At 42.0% G+C, this 18,784-nt stretch overlaps 1 protein-coding gene across 3 annotated transcripts in view; it reads left to right on the plus strand.

Moving 5' to 3' along the window:
- The window catches only part of RALGAPA2 (Ral GTPase activating protein catalytic subunit alpha 2), a 493,961-nt gene that overhangs the window by 161,100 nt on the left and 314,077 nt on the right, over nt 1–18,784 (plus strand). For all 3 annotated transcript variants that reach the window (XM_068232435.1, XM_068232436.1, XM_068232437.1), the window contains 3 exons: nt 7,677–7,820; nt 12,885–12,979; nt 14,832–14,922. In XM_068232435.1, the coding sequence (XP_068088536.1) occupies nt 7,677–7,820; nt 12,885–12,979; nt 14,832–14,922 (330 nt within the window). The remainder of the gene's footprint in view (nt 1–7,676; nt 7,821–12,884; nt 12,980–14,831; nt 14,923–18,784) is intronic.

Below are 18,784 nucleotides of genomic sequence, written 5' to 3' on the forward strand. Positions count from 1 at the left end.
GGTCATGCGACAACATCTCAATAGGATTCAGGTCAGGACTTTGACTAGGCCACTCCAAAGTCTTCATTTTGTTTTTCTTCAGCCATTCAGAGGTGGATTTGCTGGTGTGTTTTGGGTCATTGTCCTGCTGCAGCACCCAAGATCGCTTCAGCTTGAGTTGACGAACAGATGGCCGGACATTCTCCTTGGTTCCATCTATCACAGCAAGCCTTCCAGGTCCTGAAGCAGCAAAATAACCACAGACCATCACACTACCACCACCATATTTTACTGTTGGTATGATGTTCTTTTGCTGAAATGCTGTGTTACTTCTACGCCACATGTAACGGGACACGCACCTTCCAAAAAGTTCAACTTTCGTCTCGTTGGTCCACAAGGTATAAAAGTCTTGGCAATTATTGAGATATTTTTTAGCAAAATTGAGATGAACCTTAATGTTCTTTTTGCTTAAAAGTGGTTTGTGCCCTGGATATCTGCCATGCAGGCCGTTTTTGCCCAGTCTCTTTCTTATGGTGGAGTCATGAACACTGACCTTAATTGAGGCAAGTGAGGCCTGCAGTTCTTTAGATGTTGTCCTGGGGTCTCTTGTGGCCTCTCGGATGAGTTTTCTCTGCGCTCTTGGGGTAATTTTGGTCGGCCGGCCACTCCTGGGAAGGTTGATCACTGTTCCATGTTTTTGCTATTTGTGGATAATGGCTCTCACTATGGTTCGCTGGAGTCCCAAAGCTTTAGAAATGGCTTTATAACCTTTACCAGACTGATAGATCTCAATTACTTTTGTTCTCATTTGTTCCTGAATTTCTTTGGATCTTGGCATGATGTCTAGCTTTTAAGGTGCTTTTGGTCTACTTCTCTGTGTCAGATAGCTGTCAGATAGCTCCTATTTAAAGAGAACCCGAGGTGTGTTTAAAGAATGTTATCTGCTTACAGAGGCTGGATCTGCCTATACAGCCCAGCCTCTGTTGCTATCCCAAACCCCCCTAAGGTCCCCCCTGCACTCTGCAATCCCCCATAAATCACAGCCATGCTGTGAGGCGGTGTTTACATCTGTAGTGTCAGTCTCAGCTGCTCCCCCGCCTCCTGCATAGCTCCGGTCCCTGCCCCCGTCCCTTCCCTCTAATCAGCAGGGAGGGAAGGGATGCAGGTGGGGACTGGAGTTCTGCAGGAGGCGGGGAGAGCAGCAGACTCACACTATAGAGATAAACACAGCCAGCTCTGACAAGCTGTTTGTCAGCAGCGTGGCTGTGATTTATGAGGGATTGCAGAGTACAGGGGGACCTTAGGGGGGTTTGGGATAGCAACAGAGGCTGGGCTGTATAGGCAGATCCAGCCTCTGTATGCAGATAATATTCTTCAAACCCACCTCGGGTTCTCTTTAAGCGATTTCTTGATTGAAACAGGTGTGGCAGTAATCAGGCCTGGGGGTGACTACAGAAATTGAACTCAGGTGTGATAAACCACAGTTATTTTTTAACAAGGGGGGAAATCACTTTTTCACACAGGGCCATGTAGATTTGGAGTTTTTTTTTCTCACTAAATAATAAAAACTATCATTTAAAACTACATTTTGTGTTCAATTATATTATCTTTGACTAATAGTTAACGGTTTTTGATAAGCTGAAACATTTAAGTGTGACAAACATGCAGAAGAATAAGAAATCAGGAAGGGGGCAAATAGTTTTTCACACCACTGTAGATTCTGAACAAGCATGCAGCAGATCAGGAGTTTCTGACGTTATTGTCAGATCTGACAAGATTAGCTGCATGCTTGTTTCTGGTGTTATTCAAACACTACTGCAGACAAATAGATCAGGAGGGCTGCCAAGCAACTGGTATTATGAAAGGAAACAAATATATCAGCCTCCATATTCTTCTCACTACAATTGTCCTTTAAAGGGAACTTAACTGAGAGGGATACGGATGTTTCCTTTTAAATAATACCAGTTGGTTGGCAATCCTGCTGATCTCTTTGGCTGTAGTAGTGGCTGAATCACACACCTGAAACAAGCATGCAGCTAATCCAGTCTGTCTTCAGTCAGCGCACCTGATCTGCATGCTTGTTCAGGGGCTGTGGTATTAGAGACACAGGATCAGCAGGAGAGTCAGGCAACTGGTATTATTTTAGAAGGAAAAATCCATATCCTTCCCAGTGTAGGTTCCCTTTAAGGCTTACTACATACAGTAACCTATCTTTGTCTGGTTTATTAATCCGCTGACTTATTTGCCTGCAACGTGTCCAGGTTGAGTAGTTGAGAAAGGAAACCTTTGCTTTTGTTATAATATGGCTATTTTCAGAGTAACATGGTAATCTGTAATTTTCACTTTCAAAAATGACAAAAGCACCTCAAGCTTCCAATATCTATCATTTAACCACTTCTCTACCACAGGGTTTTCCCCTTAAAAACCACAGCAATTTTCACATTTCACGCTCCTCCAATTCATTCGTCAATAACTTTACCACTACTCATTGCACCTAAATGATCTATACCTTGTTTTTTTCAGGACAAACTAGGCTTTCTTTGGAGGGTACTTTTTGCTGAGTTATATTTTATTTTGTATGCATTTTAAAAGGAATTATAACGAAAAAAAAGAAAAAAGTCATTATTTCTCAGATCTCAGCCATTATAATTTAAAAATAAAAAGTGTTACGTTAGATAAAACCCACACATTTTATTTGCCTGTTTGTCCTAATTATTACAACATTTAAAATTTGTCTCTAGTACAATGCATGGCAACAATATATTAATTGGAAATAAAGGTGTATTTTTTCCATTTTGTGTTTTTTGATTTCACTTTGTACTCTGTGAATGATTACATGCCCTTATTGGCAAAAATAATGGTATTATACCCTCGTAGCATACATATTTAAAAAGCCGAGTCCCTAAGGTAACAAATTATGTATTATTTTTTCAATTCTGTCACTTTAGGGATTTTTTACAAGTGTTTTTATTTTGGTGTAGCGTAAATGAAAATAACAATTTTACTGCTTTTGATTCAGTTCATTACAAAAAACATTCATATAATATAGGCCTCAGCTCTCTAACACCATAAATTCTCTTCTCTCGCTTGTCACGGTTAAAATGATACCCAATATACATAATCAGATAGCTTTTTGGGCACATGGGACACTGTTAGCCACAAGTAGCACTAATGGATTTTTCAAAGCCATTGTTTGTACTAAAAGTAATACAGTCACTCTATTTTAGCAAAGCCTTTGGAGCATTTGGACAATCAAGAAAAGCCATAAATGTCACCATTCTGAAAACTAGAGACCTGGGCCTACTCACATATACATATTTTGTAACATTTGCACCCATGCAGTTTTGCTGAAATTGCACTATAACTTTGAAAATGGTATTTTTTTTACAGTTTTTTCACTTTGGCATGAAAAAAAAATCATTTGGCATATGCCTAGGCTCACAAACTTCCCAAATTTGATTCTCTCACTTGTCACGGGTAAAATGATACCCTATATACATAAACAGATAGCTTTTTGGGCATAGGGCACACTGTTAACAACAAGTACCACCAATGGGTTTTTCAAGGCCATATTTTGTACCAAAAGTAATGCAGTCATTCATTCTTAGCAAAGCCTTTAGAGCAGTTGAACAATCAAGAAAAGCCAAAAAAGGCACCATTATGAAAACTAGAGACCTGGCCCTACTCACATATACATATTTTGTAACATTTGCACCCATGCAGTTTTGCTGAAATTGCACTATAACTTTGAAAATGGTATTTTTTTTTACAGTTTTTTCACTTTGGCATGAAAAAAAAATAATTTGACATATGCCTAGGCTCGCAAACTTCCCAAATTTGAGTCTCTCACATGTCACGGGTAAAATGATACCCTATATACATAAACAGATAGCTTTTTGGGCACACCGCAGACTATTAACCACAAGTAGCACCAGTGGCTTTTTCAAGGCCATTTTTTCACCAAATGTAACAATGCCATTCTTTCTTATAAAAACCCCTGTAACATCAGATCATTGAATAAAAGTCACAAATGTTACCATTCTGAAAACTAGAGACCCAGGCCTACTCAGATATTGCCATTTTGTAACATTTGGACTTTTCTAAATTCTTTCTTGGGTGGCTAAACCATTTCACTGACATTTCACTAAAAAAATGAAACAAGTGCAGCAAGTTCTCTTAACATTAAACACAAAAACATTGGTACTCACTGCTTAAGAAGTCAGAAGCTGTAGTGTCTTTAGCTGAACCATAAGTCAGAAGTCAGAGGGGAGTTGAAATCCATGCCAGAGGTCAGAGGGTAGTCGTAATCTATGCCAGAGGTCAGAAGCCGGGGGTAGTTGTAATCCATGCCAGAGATCAGAAGCCAGGGGGTAGTCGGAATCCATGCCATAGGTCAGAAGCCGGGGGTAGTCGTAATCCATGCCAGAGATCAGAAGCCAGGGGGTAGTCATAATCCATGCCATAGGTCAGAAGCCGTGGGTAGTCGTAGTCCATGCCAGAGGTCAGAAGCCAGGGGGTGGTCGTAGTCCATGCCAGAGGTCAGATCCAGAAGGTCAAGCGTAAAGTAAAAATTGAAGCAGTGAGAGAAAAAGAAAAAAACCCCTAAAAACGGACTGCTGTATGGTACACTTCAAAGCACGGGTTGAGGCACAGTCCTAATTTGGATGGACACTTTGGGCAATGATAGCGGGTGTCCCTTCTAACTCCATTTTTCCGGCAAATTCTGCATTTTTTTGGGGGATATTTCTTTGATGGAGTAGGGGGGATTGGGGCGGGGAAATGATTTCCTTCGAGTCGGATGACATTCTCTGAAACCAGGTCTTGGTTTGTGGCAGGTGGTCCAGATTCATGTATCAATGATGTTATGATCTCCTCCAGGAAGTCTAAATAAGCGCCCTTGTTGCCTGATTTTTTGTACAGAACAAAAGAGTTCTGAACGGCGACCTGCATTAAGTTTATTGCAACTTTCTTATACCAGGCCTTTCTTTTCCTATCAATCCTGTATGGTGCCATTACTTGGTCGGCCAGGTCTACTGCCCCCATAAATTTATTATAGTCAACAATGGCTACTGGCTTGACTCGATGCTCTCTACGAGACCTGACTGTTGTTGTGGCCTCGGAGTGGATGGTGGTCAAAACTAGGACATCCCGGTTATCCTTGAATTTCAAGGCAAGCAGCTCATTGCTCCTTTGGCTACAGGTCTCCCCTTTCTTTAATTTGTTACTGACAACCTGTGGCGGCAGGCCTTTCCTGTTTGCCCTAACAGTTCCGCAGGCTGGAGTCTGGACAGAAAATAAAAATTTAAATAATGGGACACTAGTATAAAAATTGTCCACATATAAATGATACCCTTGGTGGAGAAGCGGGTTTAGCAAGTCCAGGACTACTCTCTCAATTGTACCCATGTAAGGAGGGCATCCAGCAGGCTCTATCAAGCTGTCCTTCACTTCGTAGATCTTGAACGTAAAAGTATATTCACTCCCACTTTCACACAGCTTGTAGACTTTTATCCCGTAACGTGCCCTCTTGTTGGGAATGTATTGTTTGATCCCTAGCCTTCCGTGGAATGGGACTAGGGACTCATCTATAGCCAAGTTTTGCTCTGGCATATAAGCTTCTTTGAATGTTTCATTTAAATGTTTGATGATCGGCCGTAATTTGAATAGCCGGTCAAAGGCTGGGTCGTCACGGTGGAGCTGCTCTTCATTGTTATTAAAATGCAGGCATCTTAACAGCAATGTGTACCGGCCTCTAGGCATGGCGGCGGAATAGATAGGCATACAATGTATGGATTTTGTGGACCAGAAATGGCATAATTTTGGTTTCGGAGCAAGGCCCATATTAAAGGTCAAGCCCAAAAAGACCTTTAGCTCAGGGGTAGTAGTGGGGACCCATTTTCTTGCCAAATATGCAGTGGGATTGTCTGCTATCTTCTGTTGGGCGTAAAGATTGGTCTGTTCACAAATACAGTCCAGAAAAGTGTCAGTAAGGAACAGACTGAAATAATCAATTGGCTGCATATTCTGGGTATAAACTATTAAACCACTTCTTGCTGTGAAGGGAGGGATGTTAGGGGCTTCCATATTAGGGGTGGACCACTGTGGGTGGGCTATATCATAGGGTAGGTGTTCCCTCACTGGCTTGCTCCGCTTTGGCCTGGCAGCCCTCTGACCTCTGACATTGGCATTGCTGGTGGTAGGTACAGGTGATCCCCCTTCAGATGCAGATTCGGTGTCACTGCCTCTCCCCTGTATCTCTCTCCTAGCTCGCTGAGCTGGTGGTGGCTCAGAGGACTCAGAATCTGAGTCACTTTCTGAGAAAGAGTCAGATTCCTCCATAGGTAGCCATTCAGCATCCGACTCATCTAAATCTTCCCATTCGCTGCTGCTGCTGCTGTCGCTGTCCTCCTGCAGAATGGCGGCCGCCTGTTCTGCAGTGTAAAGCCTCTTCGCCATAGTAAATGTAGGTAGGCTATGCTAGGCTATGCTATACTAGGCTAGACAAGTAGGGAAGTAGTATGTACTACTACGTAAGTGGCTAGGCAAGTCAGATAGGGGATCAAATAAAAAAAGTTTTATTTTTTCAGTGGCAAAATATAGAAATGGGGATATATATATATATATATACAGCATATATATGGGAAAAGCCAAAAGGGCCTGAAATGCCTGCACAGTAAAATGAAAATTGGAGCAGAGGAGCAGTGGCAGGGGAGGTAAGGGTTAATGGGCTCAATGGGGGGTATAATTTATAAAACTCACTGATCCTGATCAGTCACTAATGCTGTTCTAGTTATGAGATCCTCTCACGAGTGATCTCAGTAACTGTAACAGCTTAGTGACAGATACATTGTTTGTAAACATTCTGAATGAATGAGCACTGCCATTGGCTTTGGCAGTGCTTATTCAAACTTGTAAGCACTTTGATTGGCTGATCAGCGGGTGCCGAACGCGACCGCGCATCCGCGTGCACGCGTCCGCGCGATCGCGTGCACGCGATCGCGCACGCGAACGCTCACAGCGGGAAAACAAACAGGAGATGCCTATCTACGCCCCTGTGCCCCAGGTGAATTTTAAAGGGACGTAGATAAGCGTGGCAAGGGTTGCTAAGTGGTTAATCTTAAATTGATCATGGAGCAATATCAACAGTGTTCTGAATGTGTCCTGTGAAATGGTGGATGAAACCCACAGACCCCTTACCTATACTCAGTGCAGGTTCTGGGAATAGAAGCTTGCATCCTCAGAAAGTGCAAACCACTCCCGCTTTGCCCCTGATCACTCTAGCCATCCTTTTATGATGTAAAGTCCAGTGATTGGTGACTGTGCATCACATGATAGAGTAATGGCAGAACAAGGAATCCTCCCACATTTTATTTGTAAATGCAACCATGATAGGACATGCACTTCAGTGCATTATTATTCACTAATGTGTTTGCTGTGAAAACTGTGATCATGGTATGGTAAACATTGCTCTATTTAGCTGGTTATAAGTTACATTTAGAGATGTAAGCAGTACACTATACATAGTTCTCATTTGGCATTAAATTGTTCTCTAAAACATGAAACCCTTGTGGTTTGGCTCAGACACAAAGCCTAACTTTTTGATATATTTTTAAAGTTAAGAATATATCATGACAAATTACATTTTCAGCTCTGTATGTATGCTATCCATAATAATAATAATTTTCTGGGCTTTACAGAAGTGGATGAGATGCAGCAGCCAGCAGAAGGAACAGCCAGCTCCGAATCAAGTGCTGCCATATGCAATCCGGAATCACAGGAGCTGACTCGCTGCAGTAGCACTTCAGACTTAACAGAGCAGACGCAGCCCAATTCATTGCAAGGTGAGACTCCTGCATACATCTCAGCAGATGCAAACCACTTCTTTAATCTGGATAAGAAGAGTACAGCTTCTGTTACAGACAGTCAAAAGTACTGGAAGTGAACAGTGTCTCTGGCCTCCTGATCAGGCGATTACAAGTGATTGTGCTGATATCAGCTAATGAACCAGCTTATAAACCATTCTTAAAGGTGGCCATACACTGGTCGATTTGCCATCAGATTTGACCAACAGATAGACCCCTCTCTGATCGAATCTGATCAGAGAGGGATCGTATGGCCACCTTTACTGCAAACAGATTGTGAACCGATTTCAGCCTGAAACCGTTCACAATCTGTGGTGGTGGTGGTGCTGCTGCCGCTCCCCGCCCCGCATGCATTACCTGTTCCGCCGGCGCGAGTCCCGCTGACACCGCTGCTCCGTCTCCGCGCTGGTCTGGTCTCCGGAATGCTTCACTTCTTCCTGCCCGGCAGGAAGTTTAAACAGTAGCGGGCGCTCCACTGTTTAAACTTCCTGCCGGGCAGGAAGAATTGAAGCATGCCGAAGACCAGACCAGTGCGGAGACGGAGCAGCGGTGACAGCGGGACTCGCGCCTGGCGGAACAGGTAATGTATACCCGCTGTATTTCGTCGGTTGTCGGGCATTCGAACGCTGCTTTCGACCCACTCCCGACCCGCCGGCGCTCGAAAAAAATCTTCCGCACGGATGGATCGAGGGAACGATGGATTTCAGACGGAAATTCATCGTTCTGTCAGCGGTGTGCGCGGCGAAAATCATTAGGTGTATGGGCCCCTTAAGGTGGCCACACACCATACAATCTTACCACCATCCGTGTAGTATAACAGTAATAAATTCACTGTGACATGGATATATTTTTAGTTAGTCTCTTAAGCCCCATCTACACGATACGATTCTTTGAGCGATTTGATTATGATTCTATTTACGATCCGATTAAATCCGACATGTCTGATCGGGATTCAGTTCGATTTGCCATTGTTTTGGCAAATCAAATCAAATTGAATCCCGATCGGACATTTCAGATTTAATCGGATCGTAAATAGAATCGTAATCAAATCGCACAAAGAATCGTATCGTGTAGATTGGGCTTAATACTACATGAAAGTGGTAAAATTGGTAATTGATTGTACAGTCAGATTGTATGGTGTGTGGCCACCTTTATTCTGTAAAGCCTTTACAGAATATGTTGGCACTTGATAAATCAATAATAAACATATAAAAAGAAGCTCTGCAGCAGAGTGACATTGCTGGAATAGGAAAACATTTGTGCCTGGACTGAGGCTTTTTATACAAGTCCCTCCCCTTCCTGCTGCCAGGCAGCTGGAAGATTCAGGAAGCAGGTCGTGGAAACCACTGTCTCTCTCATGACTTGATATATTAGGTTCCTCCTCATCATAGCATTTAGTACGGGGGAAGGAGGCACCCCAATGTAAATGAATAAGGCTGATTAGAAATGAGTCTTACCGCAGTAAGGGCTCTTTCACACCAGAGCCCGTTTTCTGCGGTTTAACACAAGGTCGAAACTTTGCGTTAACCAAGGTAAAATAAAAGTCCATAGACTTTCATTTTGCCTTTTACATCTGACGCTTGTGGTTCAACGCTCCCGGGAGCTTTTAATCGTCTGGAGCTGGCATTTCCATTCGGGTGAATTAATTACTACCGCCGCTAATTGCGTCGCACCGCTACATCCCGACGACACGCCGCAGGGCATATAATGCGTGCAGGAGATCGGCTCCTGCACGCATTATAGATGTGAAAGAGCCCTAAGAGGAAGGTTAAATAAACTCGGTTTATTAGACACATAGTTACATAGTTATTTTGGTTGAAAAAAGACATACGTCCATCGAGTTCAACCAGTATAAAGTACAACACCAGCCTGCTCCCTCACATATCCCTGTTGATCCAGAGGAAGGCGAAAAAACCCTTACAAGGCATGGTCCAATTAGCCCCTAAAGGGAAAAATTCCTTCCCGACTCCAGATGGCAATCAGATAAAATCCCTGGATCAACATCATTAGGCATTACCTAGTAATTGTAGCCATGGATGTCTTTCAACGCAAGGAAAGCATCTAAGCCCCCTTTAAATGCAGGTATAGAGTTTGCCATAACGACTTCCTGTGGCAATGCATTCCACATCTTAATCACTCTTACTGTAAAGAACCCTTTCCTAAATAAATGGCTAAAACATTTTTCCTCCATGCGCAGATCATGTCCTCTAGTCCTTTGAGAAGGCCTAGGGACAAAAAGCTCATCCGCCAAGGTATTATATTGCCCTCTGATGTATTTATACATGTTAATTAGATCCCCTCTAAGGCGTCTTTTCTCTACACTAAATAAACCCAGTTTATCTAACCTTTCTCGATAAGTGAGACCTTCCATCCCACGCATCAATTTTGTTGCTCGTCTCTGCACCTGCTCTAAAACTGCAATATCTTTTTTGTAATGTGGTGCCCAGAACTGAATTCCATATTCCAGATGTGGCCTTACTAGAGAGTTAAACAAGGGCAATATTATGCTAGCATCTCGAGTTTTTATTTCCCTTTTAATGCATCCCAAAATTTTGTTAGCTGCAGCTGCTTGGCATTGAGTACGATTATTTAACTTGTTGTCAATGAGTACTCCTAAGTCCTTCTCCAAGTTTGATGTCCCCAACTGTATCCCATTTATTTTGTATGGTGCTAGACCATTAGTACGTCCAAAATGCATGACCTTACATTTGTCAACATTGAATTTCATCTGCCATGTATGTGCCCATATAGCCATCCTATCCAGATCCTGTTGCAATATGACACTATCTTCCTGAGAGTTAATGATTCTGCACAATTTTGTATCATCTGCAAAAATAGCAACATTGCTCACTACTGCATCTACTAGGTCATTAATAAATAAATTGAAGAGCACTGGACCCAGAACAGACCCCTGTGGGACCCCACTGCTAACAGTCTCCCATTTTGAGTATGATCCATTGACCACAACTCTTTGTTTTCTGTCCATTAGCCAGTTCCCTATCCATGAACACAGACTCTACAGACACTACAAAGATGACACTTTTCACAGGTGTTGCCAGCTTCTTCAAGTCAAAGGGTACAATGTCCTAGTACATGCATGCACAGACTTGGAGCGCAGAAATACGCACTCCGAGTCCATGTAGCAGTTACTAAGACACCATACTCTTTGACCTGAAGGGTGTCTTTTTAGTGTCCAGTAAACAGTATATTTAACCTTTTTCTAACGGAGGTCAGACGGTTTAATGATATTTCTAATCAGCCTTATTAAAGGGAACCTTAACTCTAAAAAAAAAAAAAAAAAAAAAATGAGTTTTACTTACCTTGGGCATCTACCAGCCCCCTGCAGCTATCCTGTGCCCTCGCAGTCACTCATGGCTCCTCTGGTCCTCAGCTGCCAGCTAGTTTCGTTTTTGCCGACTGGGAGTCGGCCGGCCGCCATGCGTACGTTTTTACGCATTCTTGTGGGTGCAGAAAGCTATTGCAGACATCAACAAGTAAATTTTTACGCGTTACGGTTGCGCATTACAACCGTAACGCGTAAAAATGTACTTGTTGATGCCTGCAAATAGCTTCCTGCACCCGCAGGAATGCGTAAAAACGTACACATGGCGGCCGGCCGACTCCCAGTCGGCAAAAACGAAACTAGCTGGGGACCAGAGGAGCCATGAGTGACTGCGAGGGCACAGGATAGCTGCAGGGGGCTGGTAGATGCCCAAGGTAAGTAAAACATTTTTTTTAGAGTTAAGGTTCCCTTTAAGTTGCATTGGGACGCATCCCTCCACTGTAGTTAGTGCTTCCCCGCCCTACTAAGGGTGCTACCTGTGATATCCTATGCCGTGTTTATTTTTCTTTGGAGTGCGACCTACTACATTGTGAAGAAGAGTCGTGTCACTGTGGAGACTGAATTCTTCATTTGTTTCTGTGATTGCCTGATAGCAACCCAGTTTTGTAATACCTGTACCTAATCTTTTAGAGCAGAGAGGAAGTTCTGAGCTTAGATTCACTTTAAAAACCAGAGCAACATTTCACACGCCTCCCATTCATTTGCCAAGAACTTTATTGCCACTTATGACACCAAAATGATCTATGCGTAGTTTTTTTCGCCACAAATTACTGTATTTTTTGGACTATAAGACTCACTTTTTCTCCCCCCAAAAGTGGGGGAAAAGTCTCTGCGTCGTATAGTCCGAATGCAGGGAGTTCCTGACTTGTGAATGCCTGCCAATACCAGCCTCCAACCCGCCGCAATTTTTGGGCCTCCCTGTACTGTGCCCATGCAGAGGAGGACACAATGGGGACACAAAGGGGCATAGAGGAAGAGACCAGGAGGACACAATGGGGACACAAGGGGGCAGAGGAGGGCACAGGGAGACACAAGAGGTACAAGGGGGCATGAGGTACTAAGGGCGCATAATCCATCAAATGCCCCTTCACCATGGATGTACCAGGTTTAGTATATATATATATATATATATATATATATATATATATATATATATATATATATATATATATATATATATATATATATATATATATATATATATATATATATATATATATATATAGTCCTCTAAACTCAGGTGCGTCTTATGGTCAGGTTGTCTTACAGTCCGAAAAATACATTAGGCTTTCTTTGGGTGGTACTTTTTGCTAAGAATGATTTTATTTTTGCTGCATATTAAAGGGAATAATAAAATTTCCCAATTTTCAGCCATAATAGTTTTAAAATAAAATGTGCTACGATGGATACAACTTATTTGCCTATTTGTCCCTGGTGCTGAAGTAAAGTCTACAGGGTAATTTATAAATGGTACATCGGTGCTGAACAGGTTAATCACAGTGCCCAAGTACCTATACTGTGGGTAACATCTTCGGTACTCCTTGATGCATATATTACTTTAACTAGCTATTGATACCTTTTAAGGTTTATTATATAAATTGTATCATTTTAAACTTACCATAATATATTGATTGTAGATATACTGATCATAACCATTTTAAGACAGGTGTTCCATTGCCTCTTTGTTGTTTTTTGTGTAGATGAGAAAACAGAAAACACTAATGACTGTTTATCAGAATGTACCACTGATCCAGAACTAGGAGAAGGAACAAAGCGAGACAGTGAAGGTCCAATGGTAAGCCTGAACTCACTATATACAGCCGTATATAAAGAAAAAGAAAGCACATCCTCTTTCAATGCTAGGATTTGGTGTATCCGGACATAGCAGCATACCATCTTGTCCCTACCAGGGTCTTCAGAGGAGATATAAGTGAAGTATAAAGAACATCTCATGACATATTATGCTTGTGCCATTATTTATATAAAAATACTTAGAGCAGTAGGATTAGCCATATTATGCCAGGGAAAAAAACACATATATAAGTAGATAAACAAACAACAAACAAACAAACACAGAACGTTTATATTGCGCTTTTCTCCTGGCGGACTCAAAGTGCCAGAGCTGCAGCCACTAGGACGCGCTCTATATAGGCAGTAGCAGTGTTAGGGAGACGTGCCCAAGGTCTCCTACTGAATAGGTGCTGGCTTACTGCGAAGGCAGAGGCAAGATTCGAACCCCGGTCTCCTGTGTCAGAGGCAGAGCCCTTAACCATTACACTATTCAGCCACTCATACTTGATAAATACATGATCTTCTTGCATAACACATGTATTGAACTGTCCACGTTTTGATTTCAGTGAAGGTTATATAGTAAATTAAGTGAATTCTGTTCCTGGTTGGGGCCATGTCTTTTGCCCACAGTTTGAGGCTAAATACTGATGTAATTTCTTTGGTACATGGATGTATGGACGGCACTACAGCCGTTTCACGCCGTCTGGCGCTTGCTCACGTGCATACACGTGGTATGCACGTGAGCAAGCGCCAGACGGCGTGAAACGGCTGTAGTGCCGTCCATACATCCCCTGGTCACCTCTCCCCTACTCACCTCCGCACCTCCGTGGACCCAGGTTTGACAATCTTTGTTTTCCATGTCATGTACGCTGGCTGTTGGTAGAGGATTCCAATAAAAGCAATACAAGAGCAAGGTGCACAGCATTTCTTCCATGTACCAATGTGCTTCAGTTTGTGCCCTGCACTAATCATAGCTCGCTGCACTTCTCTTTGCTGGGACCATTACCCCAGGAGCGCAGGTGCAAACATATGGGGTGAAGCTTTTGCAGATTTATAGGAGCTTGCTCTATCCCCTGTTCATTCAGCAGAGTGCCAAGTGACTTTTTCTTCTCAAGTGTACCATATACTGATGTAATTTCTGCCCTTAACTGTTTTTTTTTTTCTTTTCTCCTCCAATCGCTGAGTCACCTCAGCCTTGCTTGTAAACACAAGTGAGCAGAGGACCATGTTTCAAATAGGCAGCTAGGCAGGGAAATAAATGGAAGATGAGGAATATATTATAGATAAAAAGAACCCCCAGCATGCAACTGTTTGGCACTGACTATTAAAGGGCCAGTACTCCTAAAGTATGTGATAACTCCAAACCATAACAGCAGAAAAAGTTTTGAACGCAGGATTAGTATCTTTATCACTTAATACACACAGACCAGTTGCTGTTGAAATTTGATTTTTATGGTGACAATCCTGCTTTAATTCAAAGTGCAGAAGTGAGAGTGTGGAAAAAACTCTTCCATAAGAATTAAGTTACCCAGCTGCTGCTATTCAAATGCACTTGATTGATTGTCATTGTTACCTCCTCAATAGCTGTGGATGTTGTGCCAGTTTGTTGATCTTCAGCGTTCATGTGTATTTGAACATAATAGCAAGGAGGAAAGACATCAGCAATGATCCATGAGGTCCTGGAGTCCCAGAACTGCGAGTCGAGATTACGCCATTGTGCTGCTTGGTGTTCTGTAATATATTGATTTTTAATTGCAGGAACAGTTCATTTTAGATGCCACATATATCTGTCACATGCCACATGTATCTGTATTGAACTCAATATTATTTTGATGAGTGGTTCTTTTCTCTTCTAGATATTGATACGGCGGAGCAGCAGCCCAGCAGAATTAGAGTGGCATGCAGATAGTCAGCATTCCATTGGGGGAGGATCAGATCATGAGAGAGGTAACCTGAAAACGTGCAGAAAACTGTTTGATTTATTTTCAATAACATTAAAAGAACGGAGATGGAACCATTAATACCGGCTTTTGGTGCTGTAGAAATAGGAACAGAGTAGATGATCAGAATGACCTTGCTTATTACTACACATAAATCCTGGCTGACTGGTTTTCAGTGATTTTGGAAATTGCCATCCAAAGGCAGTTCTATGTCTGCTGGTAATTGAGTTTGCCCATTGCGGGTTTCTTTTTAGTACTCTTGTATACACAATAGGGATGCACGATATTAGGAAAAAGATTGAAATTGTGATTTTGCTCTCAAAAATTGTGATTTCGATTTTTTTTTTCAGGATTTTCTTAAAATCAAGCTTTAGCACTAAATTCACAATGCCCCCAGTATAGGTTAGCTAGGTAGTTGCCTCCAGTATAAGTAGCCAGTATAGTTGCCACTAGTAAAGGTTAGCTAGGTAGTAAAGGTTAGCCAGTATAGTTGCCCGCAGTATAGGTTAGCTAGGTAGGTGTCTCCTGTATAGGTAGCCAGTATAGTTGCCACTAGTAAAGGTTAGCTATTTAGTAAAGGTTAGCCAGTATAGTTACCCCTAAGTATAGGTTAGCTAGGTAGGTGTCTCCTGTATAGGTAGCCAGTATAGTTGCCACTAGTAAAGGTTAGCTATTTAGTAAAGGCTAGCCAGTATAGTTGCCCCCAGTATAGGTTAGCTAGGTAGGTGTCTCCTGCATAGGTAGCCAGTATAGTTGCCACTAGTAAAGGTTAGCTATTTAGTAAAGGTTAGCCAGTATAGTTGCCCCAGTATAGGTTAGCTAGGTAAGTGTCTCCTGTATAGGTAGCCAGTATAGTTGCCACTAGTAAAGGTTAGCTAGGTAGGTGCTGCCAGTATATTTGCCCCATAGGTTAGCTAGATAAGTGGCTGCCTCCAGTGTAGGTAGCCAGGCAGCATAGGAGTAGCAGCGGGGGAGAGCGGGCATAGTAACAACTTACCTTCCAGCATGACACCGGCATCTTCTTCCTCTCCCAGCCGTCCATCACGTTAATATCAGTGCCCTCGGTGAGGACTTTCGGTTACGTCATTACAGCGGGGCGCTGTTACCAACGCAACTGACGACGCCTGGGAGAGGAAGTAGGAAGAGGCTATAATTATATGCGGCGCGTTGCGGAAAAATATACGCGTACAAATATTTGCCGATTTCATGATTACGTAATTGTCGTGCCCTACATCACAGTTTCGATTTTAAAACAATCGTGCAGCCCTAATACACAAGTGGAAAATTGTCCACATGCAACTGTTTACACCACTTCCACAATATCATAACAATCAGATCACTTGGAATGTTTGTATTGTACGCAATAGTCAGTTGTGGAAGCATTTTTTTACTTTTAATAGTTTTTATTGAGAATATGCGATACACTGCAGTAATAGAAACAGATGCAGATTTACATGTTTTTATATCCAACAAACATATAAACATAAAAACCAATATATAACATTTATAACGTAGAAAATGCTCTACAACGTACTTGTAGCCCTGGTGTATCCACAGCGTATGTTTACGCTGTGGATACACCAGTTTGGGCCCTGTAGGCTGAGGTTGTGTGAAGCAGGTGTAGTTTATTTTAATATCCTAACTGATGTTAAACTAGACAGATAATGTGGAAGGTCATAAGAGGTTAGTCTAGATTCTTGGGTCGTTGGTCTTAAAACTCTCGGTATTTAGTGGATATTAATTTAGAGCTCCTGCCTGTTCTCACTCCTCGAGGCAAGGATTTCCCTGAGTGAGTCAGGCAGTGTTATTGGAAGCCTGCAACATCAGTGGGATGGGGTGGGGGGGAGGGTGGGATGAAGGTAGGTGAAACATACTTTTTTTTTTTGTGCTGGCTTGTTTGGTTTTATGTTGTTACATTTATTAATTATACGTCTATTAGTTTAGTTTTATTACCGTTATGTTGTGTTTTCCCAGTCAATTTTTAGGTGTTTAGTCGGGGCGCCTGGACGTTCCCTGGTCAGAAATAGTTTTTCCATCTGGAGATTAAATTTTACTGACACTCGAAGTTGAGTAAGGTTAGGGGTATCAACGGATCCCCAGTTTGATATTAGTTGTCTCATAGCACATATTAATTGGACAGTTACGGTTTGGTATATTGGTGGAATAGCTTCCAGTCCCACCAGAAATAATCCAAGTTCTGGGGTTAATCTGAATTGGGTGTTCATTTGTAATGATATTATTGTTGATACTAAATTCTAACAAGGTGTAATTATTGGGCATTCCCATAATATGTGATAAAGGGTGCCTATATTCAGACATCCTCTCCAGCATTTAGGAGAATGTTGTGGGGAGATTAGGGACATTTATTCTAGGCGTTAGGTACCATTTATATAATATTTTCTTTGCAGTTTCTACATGGGAAATACATTTAGAGTGTTTCTTGACATCTTGTAGCGCTTTAAGTGTTTTAGTGGTATGCAATTGTGTATGAATGTCGTTACTTCATGTTGTTAAACATTTCTTTAAAGGGTCAGGACTAGCTGTTATTATTTGCCTGTACCAAAGAGATACCTTTGTGGGAGGTTCTTACTCCTCTATTTGACCATATATATGAGGTTATTATATGTGGCATGGGTGCTTGGTTGATTTTATGTTTTGCGTTTAAGTGGCTTATCTGTATAAATGCATATCTGTCTTTCTCTGTTAACTTAAATTTCCACTTGAGGTGGGAGAAGGGTGCTAGAGTCGAATCTATTAATAAGTCTTGGACCCATTTTATTCCTGATTTAGTCCATTTGCGGGTGTTGAGGTTAGGTATTGCTGCTGATAGAGTTTCAATAGGAATATTTGGGGCTGTCGTTGTGGAATCTTTGAGGTTTCTCGCACTAAGATATTGCCAAGCGTTAATTGTTGCCTTAATTGGGGGATGATGGGTTGTTGGGATCTTTAACCAGGTCAGGTATATAAGGTCTTGTAACGGGAGAGGTGATGCTTTTTTTTCTAAGTCTACCCAGCCTTTATGCTGTTCTGTAGTGAACCAGTTCTTTGACATCTCCAATAGAGACGCAAAGTAGTAGGTTTTAGGGTCCGGTAGGCCGAAGCCCCCTTGGGATGGGTGGGTTGTTAAAATTGAATAGGCAATCCTGTGTTTCTTTTTGTTCCATAGAAATTTTAGGAGTATTGTGCGTAAATTTCTAAAAAATGTATAGTGTATCGGGATAGGTAGGGTCCTAAGGAAGTATAACCTTTTAGGAAAAACTGACATTTTGTAGGCCGCAATCTTGCCGGAGATTGAGAATTCGAAAGAGGCTATATGTGTTAGGTCTATTGCTATTTTTTCTAGGAGAGGGGGGAAATTACAGGAGTAGATGTCCTTTATGTGGGCCGGGATTTGAATACCTAGATAGGTAATTGAGGCTTTAGCCTAAGGAAATGGGAACTTGGTCGATATTTCAGTTTGGATGTGCCTTGAGAGATTAATACCCAATAAGGTCGATTTAGTGTTGTTTACTTTATATAGTGAGGCTTTGGAGAAGGCTTCCAATGATTGTGTAACGGCTTTGAGGGACTTGACCGGGTCGGTTAGCGTCAGTAGGACATCGTCCGCGAATAGGCTAATTTTTGGAGATTGTGGGTTGTCTGAGAGCCCTTTTATGTTCGGGTTGGTTCTGATAGTCTCGGCCAGAGTCTCCATTAACATCACAAAAATTAGCGGCGATAGTGGGCACCCTTGACGGGTGCTATTGGTTATTACAAACTGTTTGGACATGAAAGCAGATGATAATACCTGTGCTGAGGGATTCTTATAAACCGACATGATAGCATTAAATAGAAATTCTTTCAATCCAAATTTCAAAAAGACCGATTGA

Source organism: Hyperolius riggenbachi, chromosome 4 (assembly GCF_040937935.1).
Source record: "Hyperolius riggenbachi isolate aHypRig1 chromosome 4, aHypRig1.pri, whole genome shotgun sequence".
Taxonomy (NCBI): Eukaryota; Metazoa; Chordata; class Amphibia; order Anura; family Hyperoliidae; genus Hyperolius; species Hyperolius riggenbachi.